At 43.4% G+C, this 25,433-nt stretch overlaps 1 protein-coding gene and 1 long non-coding RNA gene across 3 annotated transcripts in view; one reads left to right on the top strand and one right to left on the bottom strand.

Moving 5' to 3' along the window:
* Nucleotides 1-18,851, bottom strand: part of ATP8A2 (ATPase phospholipid transporting 8A2) — a 356,040-nt gene extending 337,189 nt beyond the window's left edge. For both annotated transcript variants that reach the window (XR_003927481.1, XM_030042177.2), the window contains exon 1: nt 18,676-18,851. Coding sequence is in view for 1 of the 2 variants with exons in the window: in XM_030042177.2 (XP_029898037.1) it covers nt 18,676-18,754 (79 nt within the window). In the remaining variant the exon portion in view is untranslated. The remainder of the gene's footprint in view (nt 1-18,675) is intronic.
* An 82-nt stretch (nt 18,852-18,933) lies between these two features.
* Nucleotides 18,934-21,774, top strand: LOC115353194. The gene is made up of 2 exons (XR_003927488.1): nt 18,934-19,448; nt 19,527-21,774. It is a non-coding gene; the product is annotated as an uncharacterized LOC115353194 (long non-coding RNA).
* The last annotated feature ends 3,659 nt before the right edge of the window (nt 21,775-25,433 follow it).

Genomic DNA, 25,433 nt, shown 5'->3' with positions numbered 1-25,433 from the left:
GCCACACATGCACTAATCCAAAAGGGAACTGCATCACTTAACAATTCTTGCCTAACAAAGCCCTGTGGCCTAACTTATGGCCTTTGACCAATGTCTAACTGAGAAGTTAAGGATTCAAAGATGATATGCTATAGCTGTAAGCACCGAGACCAAGCACAGCCTTTTCCCTACAGGTTCTCAAGACAGATTTAATGCAGCCCTGAGACTTCTCATGAACAAAGTTCTAATGATTAGTGGATCCATAGGAACTCTCTTATGAGCAATCCTCATTACATATCAACAACAATTGTTTAAAAAAAAAAAAATCAAAAGGAACCTACAGCAGGCGAACAGGCTGTAAGGTAGGGAGAGCTCTGTTCTGGCAACTGCAGATAATCAGTCTGACCAAGTCGTGGGGAAAGCTGGCTTCAGCTACCACAGAGGAGATCTAGAATAGCTCTAACAAAATCCAGGTTTGCATTAGATGAAAATCCAGTACTGTATATCTTCTATCATCATTCAGCTTGGGTTTCCCTCACCCACTAACTAGAGTTGTTTGAAACATGTAAGCCCTATTAATTATTTACACTGCACACCTGCTCTACACATGCAGGGCATTAGCAGGTACCCTCATAACTGAAGTACTGACCAAGACACAGCAGGAGGACAAGATGAAAGACAGCACAAAAGACACACCACTAGCAATACTAACAGCACAATGTTCACTGTTCAGACTTGGTTAATGAGCTAGGCTGCAGATAATTCATTGGATTTGTCAAAACCAGCTTAGACAAGCCATTTGCTCGCTAGGTAGCACTATGCAGCAGCTGTGAGATACGTGGACAGAACTGCTCCTACCCTTAAATCAGGTGAAGTAAGAGTCCTGTAGCTAAAAGCAACAGGCACAATCAATAGAGTTGCTAAACTTCCATCAGCCAACAGCAATCAGATTACAAAGACAAGCCCACTGCTTTATTAAATTTTAAGAGCACTGGGAAAACAACAATTAGTTCAGGAAGTCATGTTTATTCTCTTCTCACATCTGTACACCTGTGTAGAGGTATTGTGTAAGAGCTCAGCAGAAGAACACATTAAAAGCAGCACTGTTTCTTCAAAGCATCCCATCTATTATGCAGACACAAGGATGAATATCTTGCCCTAATCAGACATAGGTGATAACTGTATTGGGGTGAACGTTAACAGTGAATAACAAAACACAGCAGACTGCAGCCCTAATGCCAACCAAACCAATGCAGGTCCCCCTGCATTTTGTGACAGATCCTATTGCAAAAGCACAACAACTCCAACACCGTCTTCATCTCACCACTGCCAACTGCTGTCACTGGAAAGGGCTCAACCAGCAGCAAGCCAGCCATGTCTTGCTGAACCCTGTTTCCTTACCAGTCCTACTGACAGCTGAGACGGAGCCACATCTTGAATGCTGACCTGAGCTATGGCACAGTAAGGGCATGGCCCTGCACAAAGTGGAACCAGCTCTCAAAGACAGTGGGGCTCCCTCAGCACTCTTGAGGGCAACTCCCAACTCACCCCTATGAAATCCCCCAAATGTCTCCTCTTTTACCCACACATTCGTCCAAAACAGAAACGTAATATCCCAAAACCCATCAGTTCATGCTCTAGAGGATGTTAGCAGAACACCAACCTTGAGGAAAACACATTTAAATAGCATGACCATGTGGGCATACCCTGAGCATGCCAATACGCCACACAAGACAGCCTTTTCAAGGAGACATCTGACTACAAAGTAGGGAACTAAGGTTTGAACAACCTCCCTTGAACCCCAGGGTTTCAAACCCATATATCTGTTCTTTTGCAAGGGGCAGGGAGAGAAAGACTACCACAACTGATCCAGAAGTTATCAGGAAGAACTGTTCAATCACCAAGGACTGACGGATGGGTACTGATTAAGCAGTCAGCCACAGTCTTCCCTCCCAGCATTCCTTCAAACCACTTCTCTCTGCTTGGCAGCTGTGTCACATGTAATGCAGAAGACAAGAGGGAAGGATCACTTGCAGGACAAAGAGACTAGGACCTTCTAAAGTTCATTGTGGCTCAGCTATTGCAGAAGCAAGACCTAATTTTACCTCATCCTGCCTCTGTTAGATGAAGGACCTGCTATTCAGTACAGGCTTATGCGTCTGAGTAGTCATGTCGGATACACAGATACGCCTTTGAATAGGGATGGAACAGATCCTTTCTGCAATGCTGAGGGTTTTCACTGCTTGCACAAGCCACCAAAACGCCTCTGTGAGGCACTGATCCTACCCAAGAGGGTGCTCCAACATCATACTGTAAGTTCTAAGGATTGCATGTTAAACTAAGAACAGCACATTATTAATCCCCTCTATCCTTATTACTCTGCTACTTTCACCTTTCTTCAAGTATGCTTAAACAGAATAAAGTAGATATGAAAGAAATAATGGGAAAAAAATGAAGTTACAGTCCATTCTCCTCACTGAGGCAACATTTTTTAAATAAAAATCATACCAAGTTGTTAATGAAGTACTCAGTAAATCAGATGGAAAACCTGACTACATGGTACCGTTACAGAACACACCATGTACTAAGCCATGCAGGCTCATGTGGGTCATGTGGCTTATTGTATTCATTAAAGGTTCACTACAACCATTAGTGGGACTGTTAATGGAACCATTCAAGAAAGGAAAGTGGCAACCAATTCATTCTCACTAATTGCAATATACTTTCAGCTATCTCATGCAGCAGCCAAATGCCTTGCAGAAAATAGCGTCTTTGTAACTGCATAGTGTAATAACTAATAAAATTAGGCTATCGTTCTTATTTAACTCTTATACTAGTTTTTCTCATGTAATACCTACTAACTATGTTGAAGTTTGACATAATGCAGAAACAAGATTAATACCGTCTTGTTAATCAAACAGAATATTTTAGCCCTCCACATTCAGACCAAGCACTGCTCAGCAATCCCAGCATGGTGGAGGGAACACTCACATGCATGTAGAGGACTGCGCTGAATCCCAGAGCTATGAACATAACCCATGCAGACCCATCACTCTGCTCCAGCAAGAGAAACAAGGAATGCCATCCTCTGTGCAGAGTGGACAACATGGCATTGACTATTAACAGCAGGAAGAAGAAATAAACCTCATGCTAACTATTTCAGAGCTCTGGGAGTAACAACATTGCAGAGTGACTCTGCTATCCTACATCACCATCACAACACGGACAGGGCATCCAGAGAGGTAGCACATTCATCAGAGATGCATTTTCTGGCACTAACAGACATTTTCTTCCTTTTAAGGCACCTTAAACCAGGAGTAGCTAAGCTGATGTGAGAATTAACAGCCCTCCCCACCACCTGGCAGTTTCCAGAGGATTTGGAGGCTAGATTGAAACCACCACCTCCCCAAGAGAAGATTTACAGCAAGGGGGTAGAGGAGTGGGTGTCTGCATTTCAGGCTTGTATTTGCACCTAGAAGAGTAGTTCCTGTACTCCCAACCTTGAGCACCAGATCAAGAATCCAGCGCAGAGCCTCTCATGTAGCTTCTAAGTGATCTGTATCGCCAAGGACTGCCAAAACCAGAACACAGCTAATGTTTAAGGCAGCTTAATGAAGACATACAACTGCACAAAGCTCAGGACAGACTTGTGAACTTAATAAAAATCTTCAGTATAGGACAGATTTATTTTTAGTTTAATGGATGTATAAACAGACTTCCAAAACAGAAAATCCAACAGCAGTTCTATGTTTAACCAAGGACAAGAGAAAAGCTGCCATCACATGCCTCTGCCTGTCCCCTGAAGGCAAAGAGCACTACCGACAGATAAGAGAGGCTTACAGGTTTTGCAGTATCAGCCAGTCTTATCTCTGCTCTACAGCCTCAGTCAGAAGATCAGGTCAGGGATGAGAAGAAAGCTTACTGAGCTAGAACCTCATATGGATCCTTCCTCTTCCCTTAGAAGCACATTATATGAAAAATAACAATTACCAGTTACTTTAATGCTGCAGTAATAATTACTATTTATCCACCCACTACTGTTATGCTAAAGTCCTATACTATAAGCATAGCTGGAGAAGTTTTCCCCAATAGGGTATTTTTATTAGAGAAGTCCCAACCTAGTAAGCCTTCTTATGCTAGTTATTCTTCCTGCTATCTTGTCTGCAGCATCTGTACTGGTTGAGTTTCAGAAATATTCTTTCCTCTCTTCCCCTGATTTTTTTCCTCCTAAAGAGAGATAACAGTCTCAGCAGCTTGATCTCCAAAAGATGTGTTATGGTGCTTCTACAGATTTTTCTGGGAAGCTTATAGATCAGACCCTGAACTGCTGCAGACTGGTGACAGCGAGTTTGATTTTGGCAGAGTTACACTAACCAGACCAGCTGGGGCTATGACCATCCAGGTCTCCTGCTGGGGTTCACGCAAGGCTTGTCATTGCCAAAACATTAAAATGTTTGTTTTCTATCAGATCAGGATTCAGCTTGACCTATTCCATAATTGCTGAGGATTAAGTACATTTGTACTGTATCCATCTGTCACTTCAGAGACATTCCAGTACCTGTCTGCAATAGGCAGAATTTTATTGGAACTGCTACCAGAATGGGCAAAGACAAGAATCACAGACCTTTTCAATATTTAATTATCTAGTATTACATAGGCTGCTGTGGATTTAGAGGAAATTATGCTTATGACTCATATGCTAGTACTGGAAGAGTTTTTCATAAAAAGTAGCCCTACGGAGGAGAGGAAGAAAAGCTCAAACCAACCAACCACTGCTGAAAGCTGAGCATCATCACCTAGGTGACTCAATTTCTAATGATAGTGCATCCATCCAGGTACAGCGAGCACTGCTGTTTCATTCCTAAGAAAGTCTTTTCAGCTAGACTTCAGTCACTCTTCTCTTTCCTTCTGTTCAGTGCTGGGAGTGGTTTAAGATGCAGAGTCCAAAAGTAGTTCTAAACTCTTCAGGACAGAGTTTCAGACAGTGCTGGGCTGTATCCATTACTGAATTAGATTACAGGTTGCTCAAGTTTCTCATTCCTTCATGAAGAAGGAAGAGGAGACACTTTTTGAAAGGGAAATAGTAATTCCCACCCCCAGTATAAGCTTCATTTTTTTTTTTTTTAATTAATATAGGATGAAAGCAAGCAACCAGTTCTCTCAAATAACTACTGGGGACAAATTTCATATAGCAATTCTCTCTGAAAGCCTAAAAGCCTTCTTTCTCTTCTCTCCACAAACTATTACAGAAGATATTTGCTCATATATGAGCAAAAGTCCCCAGCTGGTAAGCATTAGTTTGCTACACTGTGTTTAAAGGTCTTCAGAAATATTACTACCATGTTATTTTGACATAGCTGTTCTACTTTGCTGTGAACAGTCGAGCTACTCAACAGAGAGAAATCCCTTCCATTCAGTTACTATCTTAATATTGAGCTCACTATTAAAACAACAGTTCCTCACCACTAATCAGCCTTACACCCTAATAAATTTGAAGGAATCTCTCATATTAAGTATACCTTTCATCTTTAACATAACTCCTACTATGCAGCTGTTAAGAACCACCTCTATAATGCTCACATCACACAGTTTAAGTGCATATGACAACAGGAACACAGTATTACAAGAAGGCATTATTCTGATATAGTTTTATAATTGTTTCTTCTCCAGGTTTAAGTTTTAGCTATACTTTTACCAAGCAGTATCTAATCACAGAAAAAAGAACAAAACCATTACAGTAAAAGCAGAAGTAGACTTTGCTTATTACAAGACTCTTTTTATACTTGTGAGTAAACCTTCCTATCAGGAAAACAGGCTTTCAGCTTTTCCACAAAGGAAAATGAGAAAAAGGTAAGGATAATCAATATCTACCTCAAAGCATTAGAGAGGAACACATTAAAAACACATTTTTTTGACAAATACAACCTTCCCTCCCCTCAAACCCTAAAATAAACTTACCTGATTGAAATCCAAAGCTAAAAGAAAAGACAAGCCTTCTAGATACTACAACTTATCCTACCAAAACCTCTACAAATGTAACTTTCTACTTCCTTTCTCCTCTTTTAAAGTTTTTTACCTGCATGCATTAGCTTCTCTCACCCACAAATTAGGGGGCTGGGGCTCATCAGTGTAAACAGAGCTGTAATAATTGGCATCAGGTGGGACTTGTATCTAGTTAAGCCTACTTTCTGATGAGTAGTTAAAACACAACCTGTTTAGGTTGAGTGGTCACTGTGTTGCCCCATCTGAATGAGACTTTTTCGACAACTTACTTTTACTGTTCCTTTGATTTTGTAAGTGTTGGTACTATTACAGGTGTCTTTTACAGCTTATTTTTTAATTTATTGGTTATAGTATATATGTTAAAACCTGTATAAACAACCAGAAGAGGTTATCGTATTTTTTTCTTATATTTTAAAACTTAGTTCTTGCGCTTTTAAATGGTTTCTTACTATCTGACAGTTCCTCTTAGTGTGAGCTGATTTTCCTTTTTACAGGTGTATGTAACAGAAGAACTCCTTGAATGTCTCTTCCCATCTTTTGGCGTATGAGACAATTCTAAAGCATCTATTTCTGTTTTGACCTTAGTTTTAGCTACTAGCTTTTCTTCTGTTAATCCAATTCTATTTCTGGCTACAGCCTCAGTCACAGCATAGTCTTCTAGTTGAAGCACTGCCAATCTTCTTAATGTAGGACTTCCCTTCCCCCTTCTTCAGGTTGTTAATCACTCTTCTCAAATTTTAGTCTACGAAAACTGATATATCAATTTTCTTATTAGAATTGTTTATGTAGGAGTAGAATCACTGTTAATAAGCTATTTAAACAATAAGAAATAATGCCTAAAAACTACAGAAATATAGCTTATAAAATGCCCTTGTAAAAATAAACCTTTACAAGAAATAGAGGATTAAATAAAAGGTCATGCTCTGTTTGTCTTTTCCAGAATATCCACGTGGACTTGGTTTCATGAGGTCTGACACCACCAAAGCCAGATGGCAACTATGAAAAAAATGTAACCCTGATGGCTGCAAACTTACCTGACTGAAAAAAACTTTCTGTATACCATCTTCTATTTCCCAGTACCATACAAATACTGTGTAGCTGCCTGTAATCTTCATATTGACCCTATGAAGCAGATAACTGAAATTATTCCCTCGCTCCGGAGACACTGATGACAAAATACTTGGAACTGAAGTGAAACAGCTTTAGCTCCCCATGAAGACAGAAGCTACCACATCACTGTTGTCCTTCTCCACCTCAGTAAATTTTGTGGCTTCTGCTTAGGGTAGTAATATTTCATTACTGAATGTTAGTTCATGCACTAATTCTGATGAAGATAAAAAATATGGTTGTTTACAGTTGCTGAGGCCCAAATTAATGACGGTGTACACTCCAATAGGACCATCTGCCCTGTCTAGACATGAACTGGGCCATAGAAATATAAATCCTATCATCTCATCAGTGGGCAAAACTGATGTTCTGATTTGATTTGTAGCCTGTAACAGAATGAGGCAGAAATTCAGCAAGATGTTTGTGTGTGAAGTGCTGGCTGTCTTACAAGGGACGTTTGGGTTTTTTTGTTTGGTTTTTGTTTTTTTTTTAAATTAAAGCCAGTAGGAAGAAGGTATAAGATTAACTCTTGCCTCTGGTTTTCAGGGATCTCTACATAGGAGATGGCACTGATAGCCTGATAAAAGAGTTTAATGTATCTTTAAACAACAGCAATCATAGCAGGAAAGGCCAGCGAACAGCCTCTGGGAACCTGGCTGCCTAATGAACCAAAAAGTACCAAAAGGAGTACTAAATTATTTAAATCCCATGCTGTTTAGCACTAATACAAAACTGCACTGTCTCAACGAAATCCTATTAGACCTATTATTGCAGCTCTTTTATTCCCATTTTTCTCTCTTTGGTGTTTTGGCAAAAAGCCCCCGAAGAAAATGGCTTAGGTAATCAGCAGGCACACGTCAAAACTTCAACAAAACCATCCAGTGTTGAGGACTGCAGAATCTTCTTTGGTGCCCTGGATGAACTGTCTTTCTTGACGGTGAAAGTTTAGGATTGTTGAGGTCTTTCCTGCAGTTCAGGCTTAGCCCACTTACTGCTTTTTCCCATGCGATGCCAGACACGGTTCTTTGCATCTAACTCAAACTGCTACCAGAACCAATCTGGATAAGCACATTTAAGGGAGATGGCATGGAGTTAGTGATGGAAATGGATAGTGATTTAAATGGCAGGTGCATCTCCTGTGAGACAAAACGGACTTCCTCGTCAGCTGCTTTCAATGGAGATCCTGCAACTAAAAGAGACCTTCTTGGATCTACTGTAGGATCTGGGGTTTTGCAGATCTCCTATGAGATACTCTGTCAGAAGAGAGGGAATGGTAACAGGGAGATGCTGTGTATGGAAGACGCTGCATACATAGTCCCAGCTAACAGAGACCCGTGACAGAAGGGCTCCCTGGCATGCATCTAGGGAAAGCATCATCTGTGTTATTGGGCGATTTTCGGTTGACAGCATACATTACAACTCACAGTAGGAAGCTCTTGATAAACTGGCATTAGGAAGGTTGGGAGACATGTGCTGTCCTACCTCCTGAGTAGGTGATGTATAAAACTCCCTTGTGATTTGATCGCCAGCTGTATCTAAAGGCTGTGCATATTCCAGAGTGAAAAAAATACACTGTCTGGAATTCAGGATGTCAGAAAATACAGTCTAGGCAGCAGGACACTCCCAGAGTTTATAGCTCTTTCTGCACACAGTCACGCTAAAAAAATCAAAAGGCAGGTGTTCTCTACTTATGTATGGTTTGTAGGGACATACACATTTTCTTGTATCGGTTCAGACTACTCCCTTGGACAGTCACGGTTGTTCTGCTTGTAGTGACTTCATGCTGTCCTCTTTGGCTTCCAGAGAAACTGATTTATTTTGTTTCTGTTGGCAGGACATTTAGGGATACTGACTCCCTCCTTCCCCCTCTGCCACCATGCTCTTCCATTATTTTACAGTTCTCATGTTACTGCCTTTATGCACTTTTTGCTATTTTCCAAAACAATTATTGGTTATTTCTGAGTAGGAAATTAATCTGAAACTCAAATGACATCAGACATCACAGATTATCCCAATCCTAGCATGGTAAAAAGGAAGTACTGGAATATACTGTGTTTGATGGTTGTTATTGTTCAGTCAAAATCAGATATTAAGTGCGGGTGCTATTTTACAACCTGCTCCTGGAAAGATCAGTGTATACAGTCTATTTTCTGCCCATGAAGTTCCTGGTTCTACTTGGTGTTTAAAAACACAGACCTAGAAGCAAAAGCCTGTTTAAATGTTCAGATGCCCCTATTCCAGATGATTATTTTATAGTCCTTTACCTATACCGATCAAATTCAGTTATGAGATCAAGCTCGATTTCTTTCACACTGCTCCTCCTGGAAAGCTATTCTGAACAGTTGTCTGATGTTTAGAAATATGCTTATTACTTTCAGACTAAATGTCTGTGAAAGTTTGTTCTTGCACCATCACCATCCTCTAGTTAAAATCATTTTTCCCTCTCTTGACTACATGTAGAGAAACTTAACTGTTTAGGTGATAGCTAGGCTGACAGAAGCTTGTGTTTGGTAGCTGGTAAGTAAAATACCAAAATACTGTGAAGCTCACAGTAAATATAGAAGTATTGGCCAAACCAAAACGACATATTCTGTCCTGAAGAGCTTCATCACAATCAAAACATCAGCTGTAGTGGCCCCTTCAGTAATGTGGATCTATATGGTATGTTATGAGATTACATTGCACTCACCGTCTCCAGAAAATGTATTTTTAATTCTTCCTATTATAGGGGCTCAACACATAAAGACCTGAAATGATGTCCAACTCCAATTTCTCAAGATGGAACATACCTAAAATAACGAGTTCCTTTGCACATTTGCATGTTAATAAATTTACCAATAATTGCACTTTCCTAAGTGTCTTAATTCGCGACCCCAACCCCCAAAATCTTTTTGCTTTCTCTTTAAGGAATCAACTCTTTCTCCTCAAATCTTTCAGATCTTTCTAGCCACTCCTTCCTCTTTCTGAAGACTGATCACCCCCTTTCATTACCCTAATGAAGATTTGCAGGGTTTAAAATCTTTTGAAAGATTGGATAAGCAAACTTCAGATTTGTAAATAAAATTACTTTCGTCAAAAACAGAGAGTAAGAACCTTTTTACTTACTGAAGATTGCGGGAAAACTTCAGCAAGAGTCAGGATTTTAGTTAAGGAGTGAATAGTCCCCGCTCTTCAGGCAGTGCAGGGTTAGGACGAGTGGGACTGGGGACAGGGAGGGAGAAGGATAGCACTCTTTCTTCCTGCCTGTCTGGTAAGCTCCTACGAAAGTTCTTTTTTTCCTCCTACGACCAGGCAGACAAATGGCACAAGGATGGCTTCCAGGTGCAGACTTGTATTAATGAAACTCTGGGAAGAAGATTTGACTGTTAATCTGTAAAGCTGGGCTGGTCCTCTCCCCAGTCTGGGGAGCACCCACATACCTTAATTCCCCTGTCTTTCTGTCCCTCTTCAAAACAAGGCACCAGGATTGAGGTCAAAGTATTTCAGTTCAGTAGCCGCTGGACCACTGAAGCAGGAACTATGCTGAACCTTCCCAGTGATGCTGAAATGTTGAGTAAATGACAACTGGATTTCCGTTTAAGGCTTCCAGGTTAAGTGCTGATTCCCATCTGTGTAACTGATACGACAAACGCAGATGTAGCCTCTGTATCTGTTTCAGAGTTATGATGGCTGCTGTTGACTTTGCACATATTCCTTCAGCATCTTTTGTCTCCCGCTTACAAATAAACTGCACCTATTAAGTTAAGGTGACGTTTGCTTAGAGTATTTAAAGGCACACAAAAGCCTGGGGCATTTGTTTCATATATCCTTTTTATAAGCATCGGGTTGAACGTTCCTAGATCTCACAGGCACAGGATGTTAGATTGCCTTCACTGTGCTTTGTAGGAATAGGCAGAACAGTGCTGGGTCAGCAGGAGATAACACCTGAGCCCTCCTTCTATTCAAAGTAGCAAATGAGTCAGGGTGGTGGCATTGTAAGGAGATAAACACTTTTGCTTTCACTCTTTATGACTACCTACTTATTTAATGAAATCAAATAAATGGGTTTGGTCATCTGCATTCGAGAGATTAGGAATTAAAAATCAAGACCTTCCAGTCAGTTTTAAACAGCTGCCTTCTGTCCCTTATAGAACCTATACACTAATTTCAGTTGTGTTAATCCTGATTTACAATACTCTAAAAGTTCATCAGACCAAACCCTTGGCTAAACCAAACTGACATACTTTCTTGGATCTATTATGAATTACAAGTCTGACCCAATAATGGCTCTTCATTTTAGTCAAGTGGAAGACAAGTTCTCATTTATTTGCACTTCGCACTGATGCCCCAGTGCAACGATTTCCAAGTTGTTAATTAGAACTAAAAATAACAAAAAAATCCTATGTGAGGGTGGAAAGCACTGGAAATATATTAAAAAATCCACAGTATGTCTTGTGATTCTTCATCACGACATGAAGGTATTGAGACTAATTTACCGACACTTCACGTTCCTTCTAATTTAAACTGGTTTTAGGGCTCACTGCAAGGATAACTACATTGTTAAGAAACACCTTTAGCTGTCCGGAAAGCCTTCTCTGAATGTCATGTACACATATGTGACATTCTAACTATATGGATTATGTTGCTTCTCTGAGGAATGCAAATAGGTAATTTGATTGGGTCACTCATTAAAATCTGTACTATGTCAGCTTTGCCTTACCATGCCTTGGCTTGAAATACAAAACTTAGCATCTTCTGTTTTCAGGTGTGCTCGCTCTGTTCTAGCTTCCAGTATTCACATTAAAAATGTCCAGAATCAAGAATTACGGCCACGGGAAGACATGGGTCTCAACCAGTGGTCTGAGAGCCAGGAGCTTCCTAACAGGCAGGCAGCTATCCACTCCTTAGGGTGGAAAGAAACTGCCCAGAACTTTTCCAGTAGACAGAATTCATTATGAAAAGGTGGCAATAATGCTAATCAAAAATCTGAAAGCTTTCCAAACAAATACTGGAATAACTGTTCAAATAAGAAGTTTTCAATACTGATAGTTCATTTTTTTATTTTGCATTTTAAAAAAAACCCAAAACTTCATACAGTTTTACTTTTTTCCCCTCAATCTTCCACCATGTCAACAATCTTTCACAAGTTATCTTTTGAGTGTACTAGCTGAGCATCGGTTACCTAAAGCTCTCAGATATCATGTCTTATACCTGCAACTGCTCCAAAAGGCTTAGCTAGAAAAGGTAAGAGACTGAAAGGAAAACATCTGTGTTGATAAAAAGGCAAGTCATATTTAATACCTGTCCCAGAAGCAGAGAGCTGTTGCTGCAGAGATGTTCAACTGTGTTTTCAAAGTCTAATACTTTGCTCTGCTCTACCAGCTATACGTACAAGAAAGATTCTGTGAATAACTATCCCTTAAAAGAACTCGTCAGCAATCAGGCTCTGCAGACAGTGTCTGTAACAGATATTCTGATATTTGTACTACTACAAACTAATTAAAATGTGCCATAATGCAACATGGTGGAGGAAAAGAAATATGAAACAGTAATCTATTATAGTAAAAAAGCTAACAGAGGCACTTAGAATATTACTTCACATGTAGCAAATCAGTCCTCTCAGATTCAAAGATTATTTAGATGGTGTATTTGACAGCTCAAAGAAGAATGGCCAAAGGGAAATGAACCAGCTAAGAGTACCACCGTGTAGCAAGTCTACGAAGTATCACTTGACAACCTTCCAGAAGAGCAGAAACGGATGACATGGTTGTTTATAGGGCCCTCAGCAAGTCCTCACTACAATAAAAATGTCTTGTGAATTGGTAAGTAATTGGAGAGTGATCAGTTTGAGATGCTGCCATCAATTTTCAGATGATCATCCAAAATGCCATGTAGAATCAATGGGAGCTGGCAGCTTGGAACTTCTTGGGGAGGGAAGAAGAGTTAATCATCAAAAAAAAAAAGGGAATGCTTTAAATCAGCACCATTTCTGAAGCTGTAGATTTCCACATAAAAACTCCCTACAGAGTTGGCAGAGATCAAGACTGTACTCAAGCCTCGTGACAGTGAAAATGCAATACTAAATGACTATTCTTTCTGTATCCAGTAAGTGCAGTTTCATTGTCTTGGAGATATTCTAGGACCCTAAACAGACAAGCAGGTTTCCTTGCAATCATTTTACTGTCAGATGTTTTAATCCTATGTGGAATTACAACAGCATTACTGCCAAATCACACTAGCAGGGCAGTATTTTTACGTCTACCCAGAAAATGAGAAGGACACTGACTCACCCAGCACAGGGAAGTACACTAAAAGCAGATACTGCTGGGGAACTAAAATCTGAAACAAAGTCCTGTGGAGAGAGAGTGGAGCAGAGAAGGAATAAAATAGTTCCTATAAATAGACAGTACATGTGTCTGTTTTCAATGGAGTTATGAATATACTCAAATAGCATAAAATAAGAGAGTTCATATATTGGCTATACAGTGGGGTGGAAATTTTTATTTTTATTAAATACATTTCATTTAATTTAATCTTAAAAACTGAACGTTAGTTAAATCTCTCATCTCTTCAACTAACTCCTAAATAACTGTGTTCCCTGTCATCTGAGTGGTTTGGTCTTTAACGGATTTCTTCGTGATCTCACCTCTCCCATCACAGTAAGGCAGAAAAGTGTTTCTTCTGCCACGCTACTTAGGACCTTGTTTATTTATGAAGTTATTCCACAGTAACTGTGCACAGAACATCTTTTTCCAATTCAGTGTCATAAGGAGATGTATTTTAAATTCTCTCCTATCTTAATGCAAACTAACTCTCACAGGCAGACAAGCTTTAAGGGAGTTACCCAAGACAGCAGAAGTTCAGGTTGGCCTCCAGTTAGCCCCGTCACTGTCACCACCTCACTTCACAGTTGAGCAAGATCTCACGCTGCTTGAGAAGACTCCGCTTTGTGCTACTATAGAAACGTAGTAACGTAAAACATGGGGTTTATTGTGATGAGGTCTTCCTGAAAAGGCGTAATTGCCACTGGTGTTTATGGAAATAGGATCGGGCCTTTGATGTGATTGAATAAACTGCACATTATACTATGTTGTGTGCCAGTTAAACACGGATGAAAAGAAATGGGAGCTCCGTAACACTTAGACAAAATTACCACGACACAGTTTGAGTGTGCACATAAACACACATGTACATTAGTCTTCACCTGGAAAAATTTCTCATCATAGGGTAGAATTTCTATGTGCCAACACTATGGTTGCAATCATCTTGCTAGATGTTTCTGTAACTCCTGGTAATGTAAATGGGCATTAAATGCATTTGCTGAGGAAGTACACCCCTCTGTTTAGTGCCCACTGCCACTACGCCTGCCAGGTACATTTCTCACAGCAGAAAAGGGCTTGTGCTCTTTTGCTCTCATTTAAATGTTAATATTTTAGGAATCTGTTAGCTCAGCACTGTGCTGGCCCCTTTCATGGCGTTTGTTTGCTTAAAAATGCATTCAGGACAACTGCTGATCTGCCTGCAAAATATGATGTAGATATCCCGAGTACAGGTGACTCGAGTGAGCTTCACAGCAAAAGCTTTAGCCTTCACCGTGCTGCTTACACTGAACCTGACCTCCGTAATACCAAAATACACGTTCTTTGAAGCGGCAACAGCGATATGTAAATAGTGCAAAGCTGACTAAGTATTTCACCTATAGCTACTGTGTGTTTTACATAGATCTATAGGAATTATGTCTAACCTGCGAATGACTACAGATGAAAGCCTTGAGGAAAATACAAGCGTCTGTGCACAATTGTAACAGCTTTGTATGACACTTCCCAACAGTTGCAATCATTGTAATGTACTATCACAGCACAAAAATAGGATCTAGCCCAAAAAGGTCCTTACATAGGCATTCCTCTGACAAAAGAAAGAGATGGATCCTTTAGTCAGTCAGAAGGGAGTAAGACTCTATGAGACAGTCGCTGTTCTTAAGACCAGATACACAGCACAAAATATAAGCAAATATTTCAGGGAAAATGTAGGTGGAAAAGGTATAAAAGGAGTATGGTTTCATACAATGAAATTATGTTTATATTTCAGCTCCTCATATCCTGGGAGAAGATTCTGTCACTACCTTCACACTAAAAATATTTCTTCTTGCTGATGTGCACCACTGAGCAGTTGAAAAAGACCACAGTAAATGACATCAAGATCATTTGTACCTTTAATCCATTCTAAAGTCGGAATTTGAAATTTTTTCCCCTAAAAATAAAAATGCTATTGTATAATCATCTAATGTGTTATTGACAGTTGCTTATTTTTAGTGACTTTAAGGAGGCAGGAAGGAGAAGGACAAGTTAGTCTTTGATGTGTGTGGTTCCAACAGTAAAGAGCTGGAGACCTCTTTGAGAATAATTTAAATCTAATCAATTTAGCTCAGCTGGTACAACATTACAGCAATAAAAAGATTTAGTTGTACAAAGCAAAAAAAAAGATCGATTAATGAGCAAATGCATAAAAAAGAAGAGGACTGATCATTTGAGTGGCGGGAGGTGACTTGCCATCTCTAAATTCCCCTCTTCACATCATCTGCTCTTCTGTGAAGTCCTTTGTCCCGGTGCTAAGCAGGTTCAAAACTCTACCAAATATACCAATTACATTTTATACTGTATTAGCACGTATGGAAGCCACGCTACAAAATGCAGGAGGGTAGAAAATCACAACTGGGTCTGACATGAAAAGACATCATTAGACCATCACAGAGGTAGTGGTCTTGAGTAAAGAAGAACATCTATAAGCTACTGAAATACTTTACACAGTATGAAAATAAATCTTTGTGACCCAAACTAAAAGCTAATACTTTAAGATTACCAGAACTCCCTCAAAAGTAAACAAGACTAGCAAACAAACTACAAGAATTTAAAGCAGGAAATATCTTCTCTTCTAAAAAGGAAAGAAGGTAGAATATTCTGACACATAGGTGCCAAGAAAACCACAGTGGATGAAGACAGGGTTACCCTAACTAAGGATGACAAAAGGGTGACCAGTCCTCCCTCCACACCATTCAGCTCAGACAGGTCTTCAGATTTTGCAGTGCCACCACACAACCACATCTGAACTGCTTTTCAGCTGACAGTGGCTCAGTCTCCAAATGCGTGCTTTTACAGCTGGGTTCACACAGCCCCGAGCCCCTCGTAAGAACCTGTTTGGTTCACACAGACAGCAGGTCTGCACACCGAGCCACAGCACGCTGTGAAAAACAGAGCGCTCCTGCCTTTCTGTGTCTGTTCCCTGCTGCCATTCGAGATCGTACAGGCTGGTAATGAGCCACAGCAGCACTGATCCAGGTGACCATGTAACCATCTGATGGCTAATGTTGACGCAAGCAAAGCAACGGGAACACGCAGCAAGGGGGAAGGCAGGACCTTCTCTCTGGGTGGCAGAGAGATTGGCTCTGGTGTCCTAAGCCAACTACAATCATACCCTTTAATATGCCTATGTAATAAGTTACACAAACCTCTATTATGTATTTTTATAGCCATTATATATACCTGTATTAGCTATTACTCCTGTTAGCCTTCAGAAAAATATTCTAAATAGGAAATACACTGTTCAACAACTAAGCAGCAGTGATCTTAACGCCAACCAGCAACCCCCATCTTTCTTCAAAGTCTCATCTAATTTGGATTTCACTTATGTGAAATTAAGGGAACATGTAAAAGTCTAAAGCTGTGTATAGATAAATCCCAGCTAGAAGATCTGGGTGCCTCAGGCACCCAGAGCATGACCGAGGTGCGACTTAACCACCTAGACCCACGAGTACAATTTACAAAAGGTGAAGCTTAAACTCCTCATGTATCCCATGTTCAAGATGAACGTTCTCCAAGTGCCAAGCGTTCAGCATCTGAAGGGCTGGTTATGGGTAAGGGCACCTAGGCTTGGATTCCAAATGTTAGGTCGCAAACAGATCTGCCGAACTGCACCTCTGGGAAAGGAGCCTCTCTGTCACAGGACAGAATTTCAGATCGGACTGTGGAAGTGGACACCACCCCAAGCACTGGAGAGTGGAATCTGCTTAACTGCGACTGTTTCATCTGAATGGCTTACGCTAAAGATAAGTAAAGCTGGTAATGTGCTAAATCCTACTCTGAAACCTTACCATTTCCTATGAGCTAGCATTACACACCTCTCTGCTTAGCATCTTGCTTAGTTCAGCAGCTACGCAGAGGTGCCTCAGGTTCTGTCCTTATTAGCAAGTAGTGAGGCCAAACAGGGGAGTATTAGTAGAGTGACCAGGTTGTGCAGAGGAGCCAAAGGGAAGGTGGCTTCTCCTTCAAGCTAGCTCTAATCTGGTTCCATGTGGTGAACAGCCACGAGCAGCTAGAGGACATCTTCCAGTTCAGCATCATCCAAAAGCAACCCAGCAAATGCTCTCCAAGGTGCTCTGAGATTTAACCCAAGGTAGAGCTTATCAGGAAATGTGCTTCAAAAGCACATTCCTTATTCAAATAAAAAGTGCTGAAGGAGCACCATACTGCACCCTTACTCACTGCAGAGATTGTACTAGGCACCTAAATATTTTGCACCGGAACGGGTGTCTCAGCCTTTTCCTGGACCTGTCTGTAAGTCACAGACAATGTCACTGAGGCTTCGGCTACCCTTAAGTAAAACAGATACCGCAAGTGAATTCTGAATGCACCTTGGTCCTACAGAGGTCAGTGGAAGTCTTTCGGGACCAGAATCACACCTTCAAATTATTCCATTTTTGTCCATTCTCCTATGAACAAGCTGGAAAGCATCTTCCTAAAACGAACCTCTTGAGAAACCTTGTAATTTACCTCTCTGCGAGCCCACAGCAGTGCCCGGTGCTCTCCCCGCTCCTAACCACAGGTCAGAGCCCCCCGACCATGCTGGTGGGGTGCGGGGCACCCCTGCCTCCCCCCTCCCCTCCGCCGGCGGCATTACCCTCCAACCAGACGCCCGCCAAGGAAATCTTCCTGTCAAAACCCATCAGAACCAAGACAAAGAAGGGGGATGTCGCCTTGCCCCCACCCAAGCTGCCCGTCGGTTGTCCGCCACCTGCCCTGACCCCGGCGGCTCAGGGAGAGGCTTGGCGATGCCTCTGCAGCAGCGGGCCAGGGCGGCCCGACCTGGGCTGTGGGGGGGGGGGGGCCCTGAGGGCTGGGTGCCCTGTGGGGCGTGGGGGGCCCCTGTGGGGTGGGTGCCCGGTGGGATGCAAGGCCCCTGTGGGGTGCAGTGAGTGGAAGGGGGGGACGCGGGGAGGCCCCGAGGGGCGCAGGGCCGAGGCCGGCGTGTGGAAGCGGGGGCACGGCGCCCGATACCCGCGGCCCGGCCGGCCCTGAGGACCGCGGGCGCCTCCTTCCCTCACAGAGACCCCGAGGGCGGGGGCGGCTCGGCGGGCTCCCCGCCGCCGCTGCAGCAGCAGCAGCAGCCGCTGGAACAGCCCGGCGAGGGCGGGCGGAGGAGGAGGCGAGGCCGCGGGCGGCCGGGCCGGGCCGGGCCGGGCCATGGAGGCGCCGTCTCCCTTCCCCTCGCCCTCCTTCCTCCCCCCCCACCGCTCGCTCGCTCCTTCCCGCCTCGCCTCGCCCTTTCCCTCACCAGCCGAGGAGTGGATCTTGGAGGATTTCCGCTGCAGGGACATCCTCAGCGCCGTGTCCAGGCCGGCCCTGTTCGGCATGCTGCGGCCGGGGCGGCAGGCGAAGCCCGCGGCCGGCTAGGGCGGCAGAGGCGGCGGCGGGCTGGCCATGGGCCCCCCCCTCACGCAGACGCCGCGCTGCGGCGGCGGCGGCCGCCGGCACCGCCGCGGCCCGGTTGCGGGGGCGGGCGAGGCGCTAAGCCCTTGGCCGGGCCGGGCTCCCCGCCGGGGGAAGCGGGAGGTGCCCTCCTGAGGAGGGGGGGGGGGGGGGGGCTCGGCGGCTGCCGCGTCCTCCTCCACCCGTTCTTCCCTCAGGGCCGCGGTCACAGGCGACCCCTCCGGCAGCGGGGGCCGCCTCTCCTTCCCCGCCCGGGACGGGACCGCGGCTCGCCGCCGAGGGCCCGGGGGACACCGGCCTGAGGGGCCGGGACGGCCCCACTGCCGCGGGGCGCCTGCCGGCCTCCTCCGTCAACGGCACCGGGGAGAAGGCGGGCCGCAGAGCCGGGTCCTGACCGTCTCCTCACCGAAACAGCGGCTTCCCGGCGGGCAGAGGGAACGGAGCGGCCCGGCCCGGCCCGGCCCGGCCCGGCCCGGCGTTGTTGTCCCCGCTTGTAGGTTATAAACGGACTCGGTCTGCCTCACGTCCCTGCAGCCATCTGTACCTCAGCACAGTGCTTCTCCTCTGGTAACGCAGCCTCTCGCAACTCCATGTACCCAGCGGGAATCATGGCGTGAGGTGCGATGAAGTCGGGGGCACGGGTGGGGTTTTTTTTGAGGTGTCTGTCTGAAACTTGTGTTTTACTTGACGTTTTAGGCACATAGAGCATCCCAACAAAGCCGCCGCTGGGATCAGAATCCCTGAGCGGGCTTCTTTGTTCCAGTTACAAGGGGCATCTTTCATCACTGTGGCATGCTGCCAGCCTCTTCACAAAAGATATAGTTCCTTCTCAACTTAAAATATCTGGTAAATCAAGGATAAAAAAAGAAATAGAGGAAAGATTAATCAATATGCCACCTAACTCTCACAGCACATCACCTTTCTGTGCAAAACGTTTGCAACCATGAGAATTTACCTACCAAGGACAGGCAAAGCAGCAAAGAAATCGAAGGGCAAAAAATAACTAAAAAGAAGCCTCTCGATCTTTACAGATGCTGGTCTCAGTCAGGCATAGCTAGCAGTGGTTGCCACATCGTAAGGGGTTGCCTTCTCTACTAGGTGAGCTTCGAGGTAGGATGGTTTAAATAGGCAGAAGCTCCCACGGGATGAAGATGTATTGAGTTTTGGGAAGACCTACTGCATAAGAAATGGACCCCAGTACCTTGAAGGTCTGTGGAAAATGGCCCTAAATCTGTATCGAAACCACTCTACCATACAGAGTTGGCTGGCATACACGATGGGGAATTTGGGTGTTGCTTCAAAGATCATAAATAATGCTAAACTGCTGAACCTCACTGTACTTTGGTGTCCTTACATATAATATGGAAACTGATACTTTCCAGCTACAACTTCACAAAAAGTTGCAAATAGAAATTTTGTTGACAAATCACTTTGCGCTTCATAAATGCAAAGTAGCATAGCACACTCACTTCACTGAGTGCATCATAGTCCACCTGGAGATGTTCACTTTGTGACAGAACTGCTGCAGACATGTTATTGGCCTGTGAGAAGCTTTTACTCTGTGGATTTTATCACTCTGGGAGAAGGCTGGCCCAAGAGCTTTTGTGAATGAAATCATCTGGTAAGGGCGATGCCGACTGCTGGTGTTCCTGCATGCTTTTCCCATTTTAAGCCCATGACATGGAGCTGGTTATTTTTATGAACGTGATTTTCCCCATCAGCTTACTCTTTTGCCTCTCCACAAATTATTTTCTGTTGTGGTCAGTGGTTTTGCACCCATAGGAATTCCCTGGAGAACAGAAAATCAATTCACATATGTTGTTAGCTAGTAGACAAACTAAAGTTGAGTTTGCTTTGGGTTCAAGCTGTCAGATCAAAGTCAAGGAAAGTGCTCCAAAAAAGGACCAAAAAAGAATGGCAGCTCCTGGTTTCACGGTTACTTTTTCTTCAGAAATGAATCCTCGGGTGAACTGTTTACTGTACGCTAAAAGTATTGTCGATTGTAAGCCGTCAGCCCTGTCGGCCTGCAAGCCCAAGCGGCAGCTAAATGCATTCGCTCCTTCTCATGCGCTGCACTTGCTTTCACCTCCGTGCCCTCAGTGTTCTCAAAGAGTGCTCCAGGTAACACGCCATCTGGCTTGCATCTATGCAGGGCTACTCTGTCACATAAACTTGACTACTCGAGCTCCTCAAAGACATTTAATTACCCAACCCACACTTACCACAACAAGCCTGAGATGTATCCCTGTGGAAGGCAGATCCCTGAGCATTAGCGACCAGGCATTTCAGTGATGCTTAATGGTATGGAAGAAGCTAAAAACATCTTTGCCCCTGCATAGACTGTGAGCATCAGAGGACCTGCCTGCAGTATCTGTCTCCAGTCACAAGTTGATATAATCATACACTGCGGTCTAATGGGAAGTCGCGGGGAGAAAGTGGACTGCAAAAGTGTCTAAGGAAACCGGGTGTGCAGGATAATCTCAGTAACTGAGAAAGAACCTGAGTCCTGCTCAGCAGGCTTAAGAGTAGGGCCCGCAGGAAAGCTAAGTGTGCAGTCCGGAGGTGAACGTGAGTTGGTTGTGTTTCTGAAAGCTCACGTTCATTAGTAACCAGCTGACAAGTAGCAGGTTAGCCCTGAGTTCTGAGAAAGGAAACATCTTGTTCAGCTGTGCAGAACTCACCTTTGTCATTTTGTTATGCAACGCCTGTCTTTGTCATAGCGCTGATGTGCACTAAATTGCGTATTATCGGGCCCTGAGTCACGGCAGTATGATTCCCTGGGGTCTGTTGTAATGGCTCCATGGCTTGAATGATGTACCGAAAACCAGGAGTTGGTATTTTTCAAATTACAATGTGCTCACTTTTCTAGTATTTATAGCAATGTACTTTCAAAGAGCTCAGTATGCATAATAATTATTTCAATGTAATAAATAAAGCAAAGGCAGGAAGAATGGTCCTGTGGTTAATGTGCCAGGCTGGGAGACAGGATATCTTTATTCTATTTCTGACTGTGCCAGATACCGTCTGGGACCTTGGAGAGATTGTTAAGCCCAAATTTCCAAAAGATGCATCCTTTGCTCCAATTACTAACGTTATGCACAGAGTTTGGTTCGGAAAAAAAAAAAAAAAAGAAACAGACCTTACTCAGAATTTATTATTAGTACAGCAGAAAACTTGACAGTCTAATCAAAGAACTATTAGGTGAGAGCTAATTACTACAGCAAAAGAAAGAAAAAAAGAAAGAAATCAAAGAATGCCGTTACAAGAAAAAACATCAGAAATAATAATGTTCATTTTGTTGTAGCCACACTCTTCCTGTCTGCCCTTTTTTTGGTGGTGTGCTTACCCTTCTGCTGCCCCTCTGGGACCTAGGGCTGGCAGTGCCAGCCTTCCTCAGGCAGTGGGTGTCGGGGCTGCAGCTGGCCATCAGTGTCTTCCCAACAAGTTCTTTGCTGAGAAAAGCAAAGAACTATTATGGGGCTATTTTTATACAGTTTTTAACACACCTTTACGCCTTGCTCTTTCTTCATTTGTCTACAGCTCCACGTTACATCCAATTTTACTATATGTGATGCTATTTATGTATTTTACATACTTGTTATTTGTTCTTTTTTGTTATCCCTAGACCAGTTTTGCCCAGCTCCCAGGTCTGCACTGCTTTAGCTGACTGCTGGAGAGCTCTTTATAGCCCTGAGTTCTCCAGTGCCAAGGCTATGCCCCTTTTTTAATCATCCTATGCCTCCTCTACAGTGTCCTGTTTCCCCACTTTCAGGGCACTCTGCTGTCATACCAGGCCTGTATTTCTCTACGCTACGTCATTATGCTAGGTATAAATATCTCATTCTACGCAGTATGACTTCTTGTCACTCTCCATATAAAAGCTACAGTTGTACCATACAAAGTTAAGCAAAAGTAAAACAGTTAGACATAGCTAGCTGCTCACCAGAGATACTGCTGTTACAGCTAAATAAAGTAAAAAAGAAAGCCAAAGACAGGTCAAGAAAATTTCAGACAAAACAAGTCTCAGTCCCGAGGCCTTGCAAAGTCAGTACAAAGCCTGTGGCCTCCTACCAGCAATGCTGTTATTGGGCTACAGGACTAGAGTAATCGCATGCAAGTTCTGCTTGTCTAACTCTGCTGTCTTAAAAAAAGACACAACAGGCTGTCTTCCTCTTAAACCAAGTCTTTGTGCTGTGGTGCTTTGCCCTTGCTTACGTGCATAGGATCAAAACCAGCATGATGCTAATTGTATGCTGAGGTCCATGGGAGGTTCTCTGTCACTCATCATGACATTTTAAAAAAGGTCAAAAAGCTGGTGCTTGCTGTTTCTAGATTCATAGAGGAAGCTACTTCCAGATCCAGAAAGTGTGCTTAGCATCACTCAATTTAAGGAAATGTAGGAAATAATTTATGGATCTTCTTCACAGAGATGCTGTACCTCTATAGACTGATATGGGACGTGACCATTAATACATGAACATGTATTAATGCATGCATGGCCCACCTGTAACCTCTTTAACGATCTGGTAGTCTCCGCTACTCTCTAGTGCACAAGGGGCTTCACTCAACAATACACTGCTCTTAGAGTTAACCATAGCCCACAGATTTAACCCAAAGGTGGAAAAAAATTACAATGAATTGCACATGCAGTGGGTGCATGGGAGAGAGGTGGCAGCGTGGAGGAAGGGTAAACCATTAACTATCAGTGCAATGGTGGGAAAAAAGGTCAAAGATTTGGAAATGTAGCCATCTTCATTTTTCAAGTCCCATTCAAATTTCATTCAAGGGTACACAGTTCTTTCGTCTTACTTCCAGTTGAAATTTTCCATCCAATGGAAAATAGTCAGGGCCAGGCACATCAAGATTTTCCAGATGACTTTTGAATAATGACACATGTAAACAAAATTGTAGTAAGTAGAATAATCACATTGATAGGTTGGAAAGTGAAATTGGTACCCATTTTGTAGCAGGAAGTGATCTGTGATTTGCCTTAAAAATACTGAAAAACTGAAAAATGCCGAGCCCTTTCTATATTAACACTAACAAAACCAATGAAACTAAATAAAGGAAAAAAAAAAGTATTTTTTTCTAGTATACTCAAGACTCAGTACTTATCATAACAACTGTTGGAGCTTCATCATACTTGCAAGTTAATTCAGGAAACAAACATCAGTGTTATTACTTTACCAGAATAACTCTGAGTTTGTATGCTTTTAAACATACATTCAAAATACAGTGAGCTAAATTGGAACAAGTCATTTTTATTCCATGATAATGGTGTCCACAGAAGGAATTAATCAGGCTGGCTATTGATGGAAAACTGTGTGTAGAACAACCCTTACAAATGCTTTGCACAGAAAGGACATATGGTACAGTAGACTGTAGTTTAGACATTCCCTCAGGTTATACTGAGCAAGTTTGTAATTAACTAGTAATGAAGAAAAATTTGTATTCTTAATAAAAGAAGGATAATACTGAAGAAATGAAAAACTTAATGAAGAACTGTTTAAGATGAGATTAATTTCCAGAACATAAATAGTTCTCAAAATGCATGGGGTGTATTTTCATTATTTTTGCTCACTTCCTTGTCCCACGGCTAGGTTGCTAGCTGTGAGTCCGATATTCTCTGGCTTTGTGAGATTGGTGCAAAGGGAATCCAAGGCATGCATATAATACTGCCATGCTGATTTGATGGTGCTCAGTTTGTACTGTTGTAAAAAAATGCAGAAAAGCAAAAGTTGGTCCCAATCAGATATGTTCAGAAAGACTGAAAAGAAGCTGGAGAGAACTTGTTAAGATGAAACCATGCTCTGCAGCAAGTGTGTAAATGTTCCAAAATAGGTTTTGAACCAGCTGTTATGGCCAGGCCATCATTTGATTGGAAATAGAGTTCAGTATATAGTGTATCTGTGATTTAGACACTATTTAAAATATTTAGATACCAGAAAAATTTAAATGTCATGTACCACAGTAAAAAAAATAACTTTCAAACCACTGAAATATAGTTTAATATAGCAGAGGGGCATTTTGCGTACTCTAGGAACCAGAACTCCCGGCACTCCTTGTTCGCAGCGTTTTGGCTGACCAGGCTAAAAGGCACGTTGCTCTCTGCCCTTCCGCTCTTCAGCAACCACGTCCGACTCCTGCCCAGCGAACTGAGCTGTCTTCCACGGGCAGAGGAGGCGTAGAGCCAGGCGGTGACTTCGGCTGGGGTATCCGGGAGAACAAAGCCCTAACGGGGAGCCCCGATGCCCCCCAAACCCAGAACCGCCGTCCCGCTGCGGCCACCGCCGGCAAACACCCACGGGCCCCGCCGGGGGCTGGCGGGCAGCGGCGCCGCCGCTCCAGCACCCTGGAGAGCTCCCGCCGCCGGGGCCGAGCCGAGCCGAGCCGAGCCGAGGTCGAGTCGAGCCGAGCCGAGCCCGAGCCCGAGCCCGAGCCCGAGCCGAGGCCCCGCGTCTGGACGCGTCTGCCTCCTCCCGCCGGGCGCTGGGGAGGAATCCCAAGCCGCGGTTGGGGTTTTATCCCTAGTCGCGCCGTGTGGTTTGCAGGGGGGGGAAGGCGAAACGTTCCCGGCGGGGGCTCTGCCCGCTGGGCAGCGGG

The sequence above is a fragment of the Aquila chrysaetos genome, chromosome 19, assembly GCF_900496995.4.
Source record: "Aquila chrysaetos chrysaetos chromosome 19, bAquChr1.4, whole genome shotgun sequence".
NCBI classification, from domain to species: domain Eukaryota; kingdom Metazoa; phylum Chordata; class Aves; order Accipitriformes; family Accipitridae; genus Aquila; species Aquila chrysaetos.
This window is presented reverse-complemented; position numbering and strand designations above follow the sequence as displayed.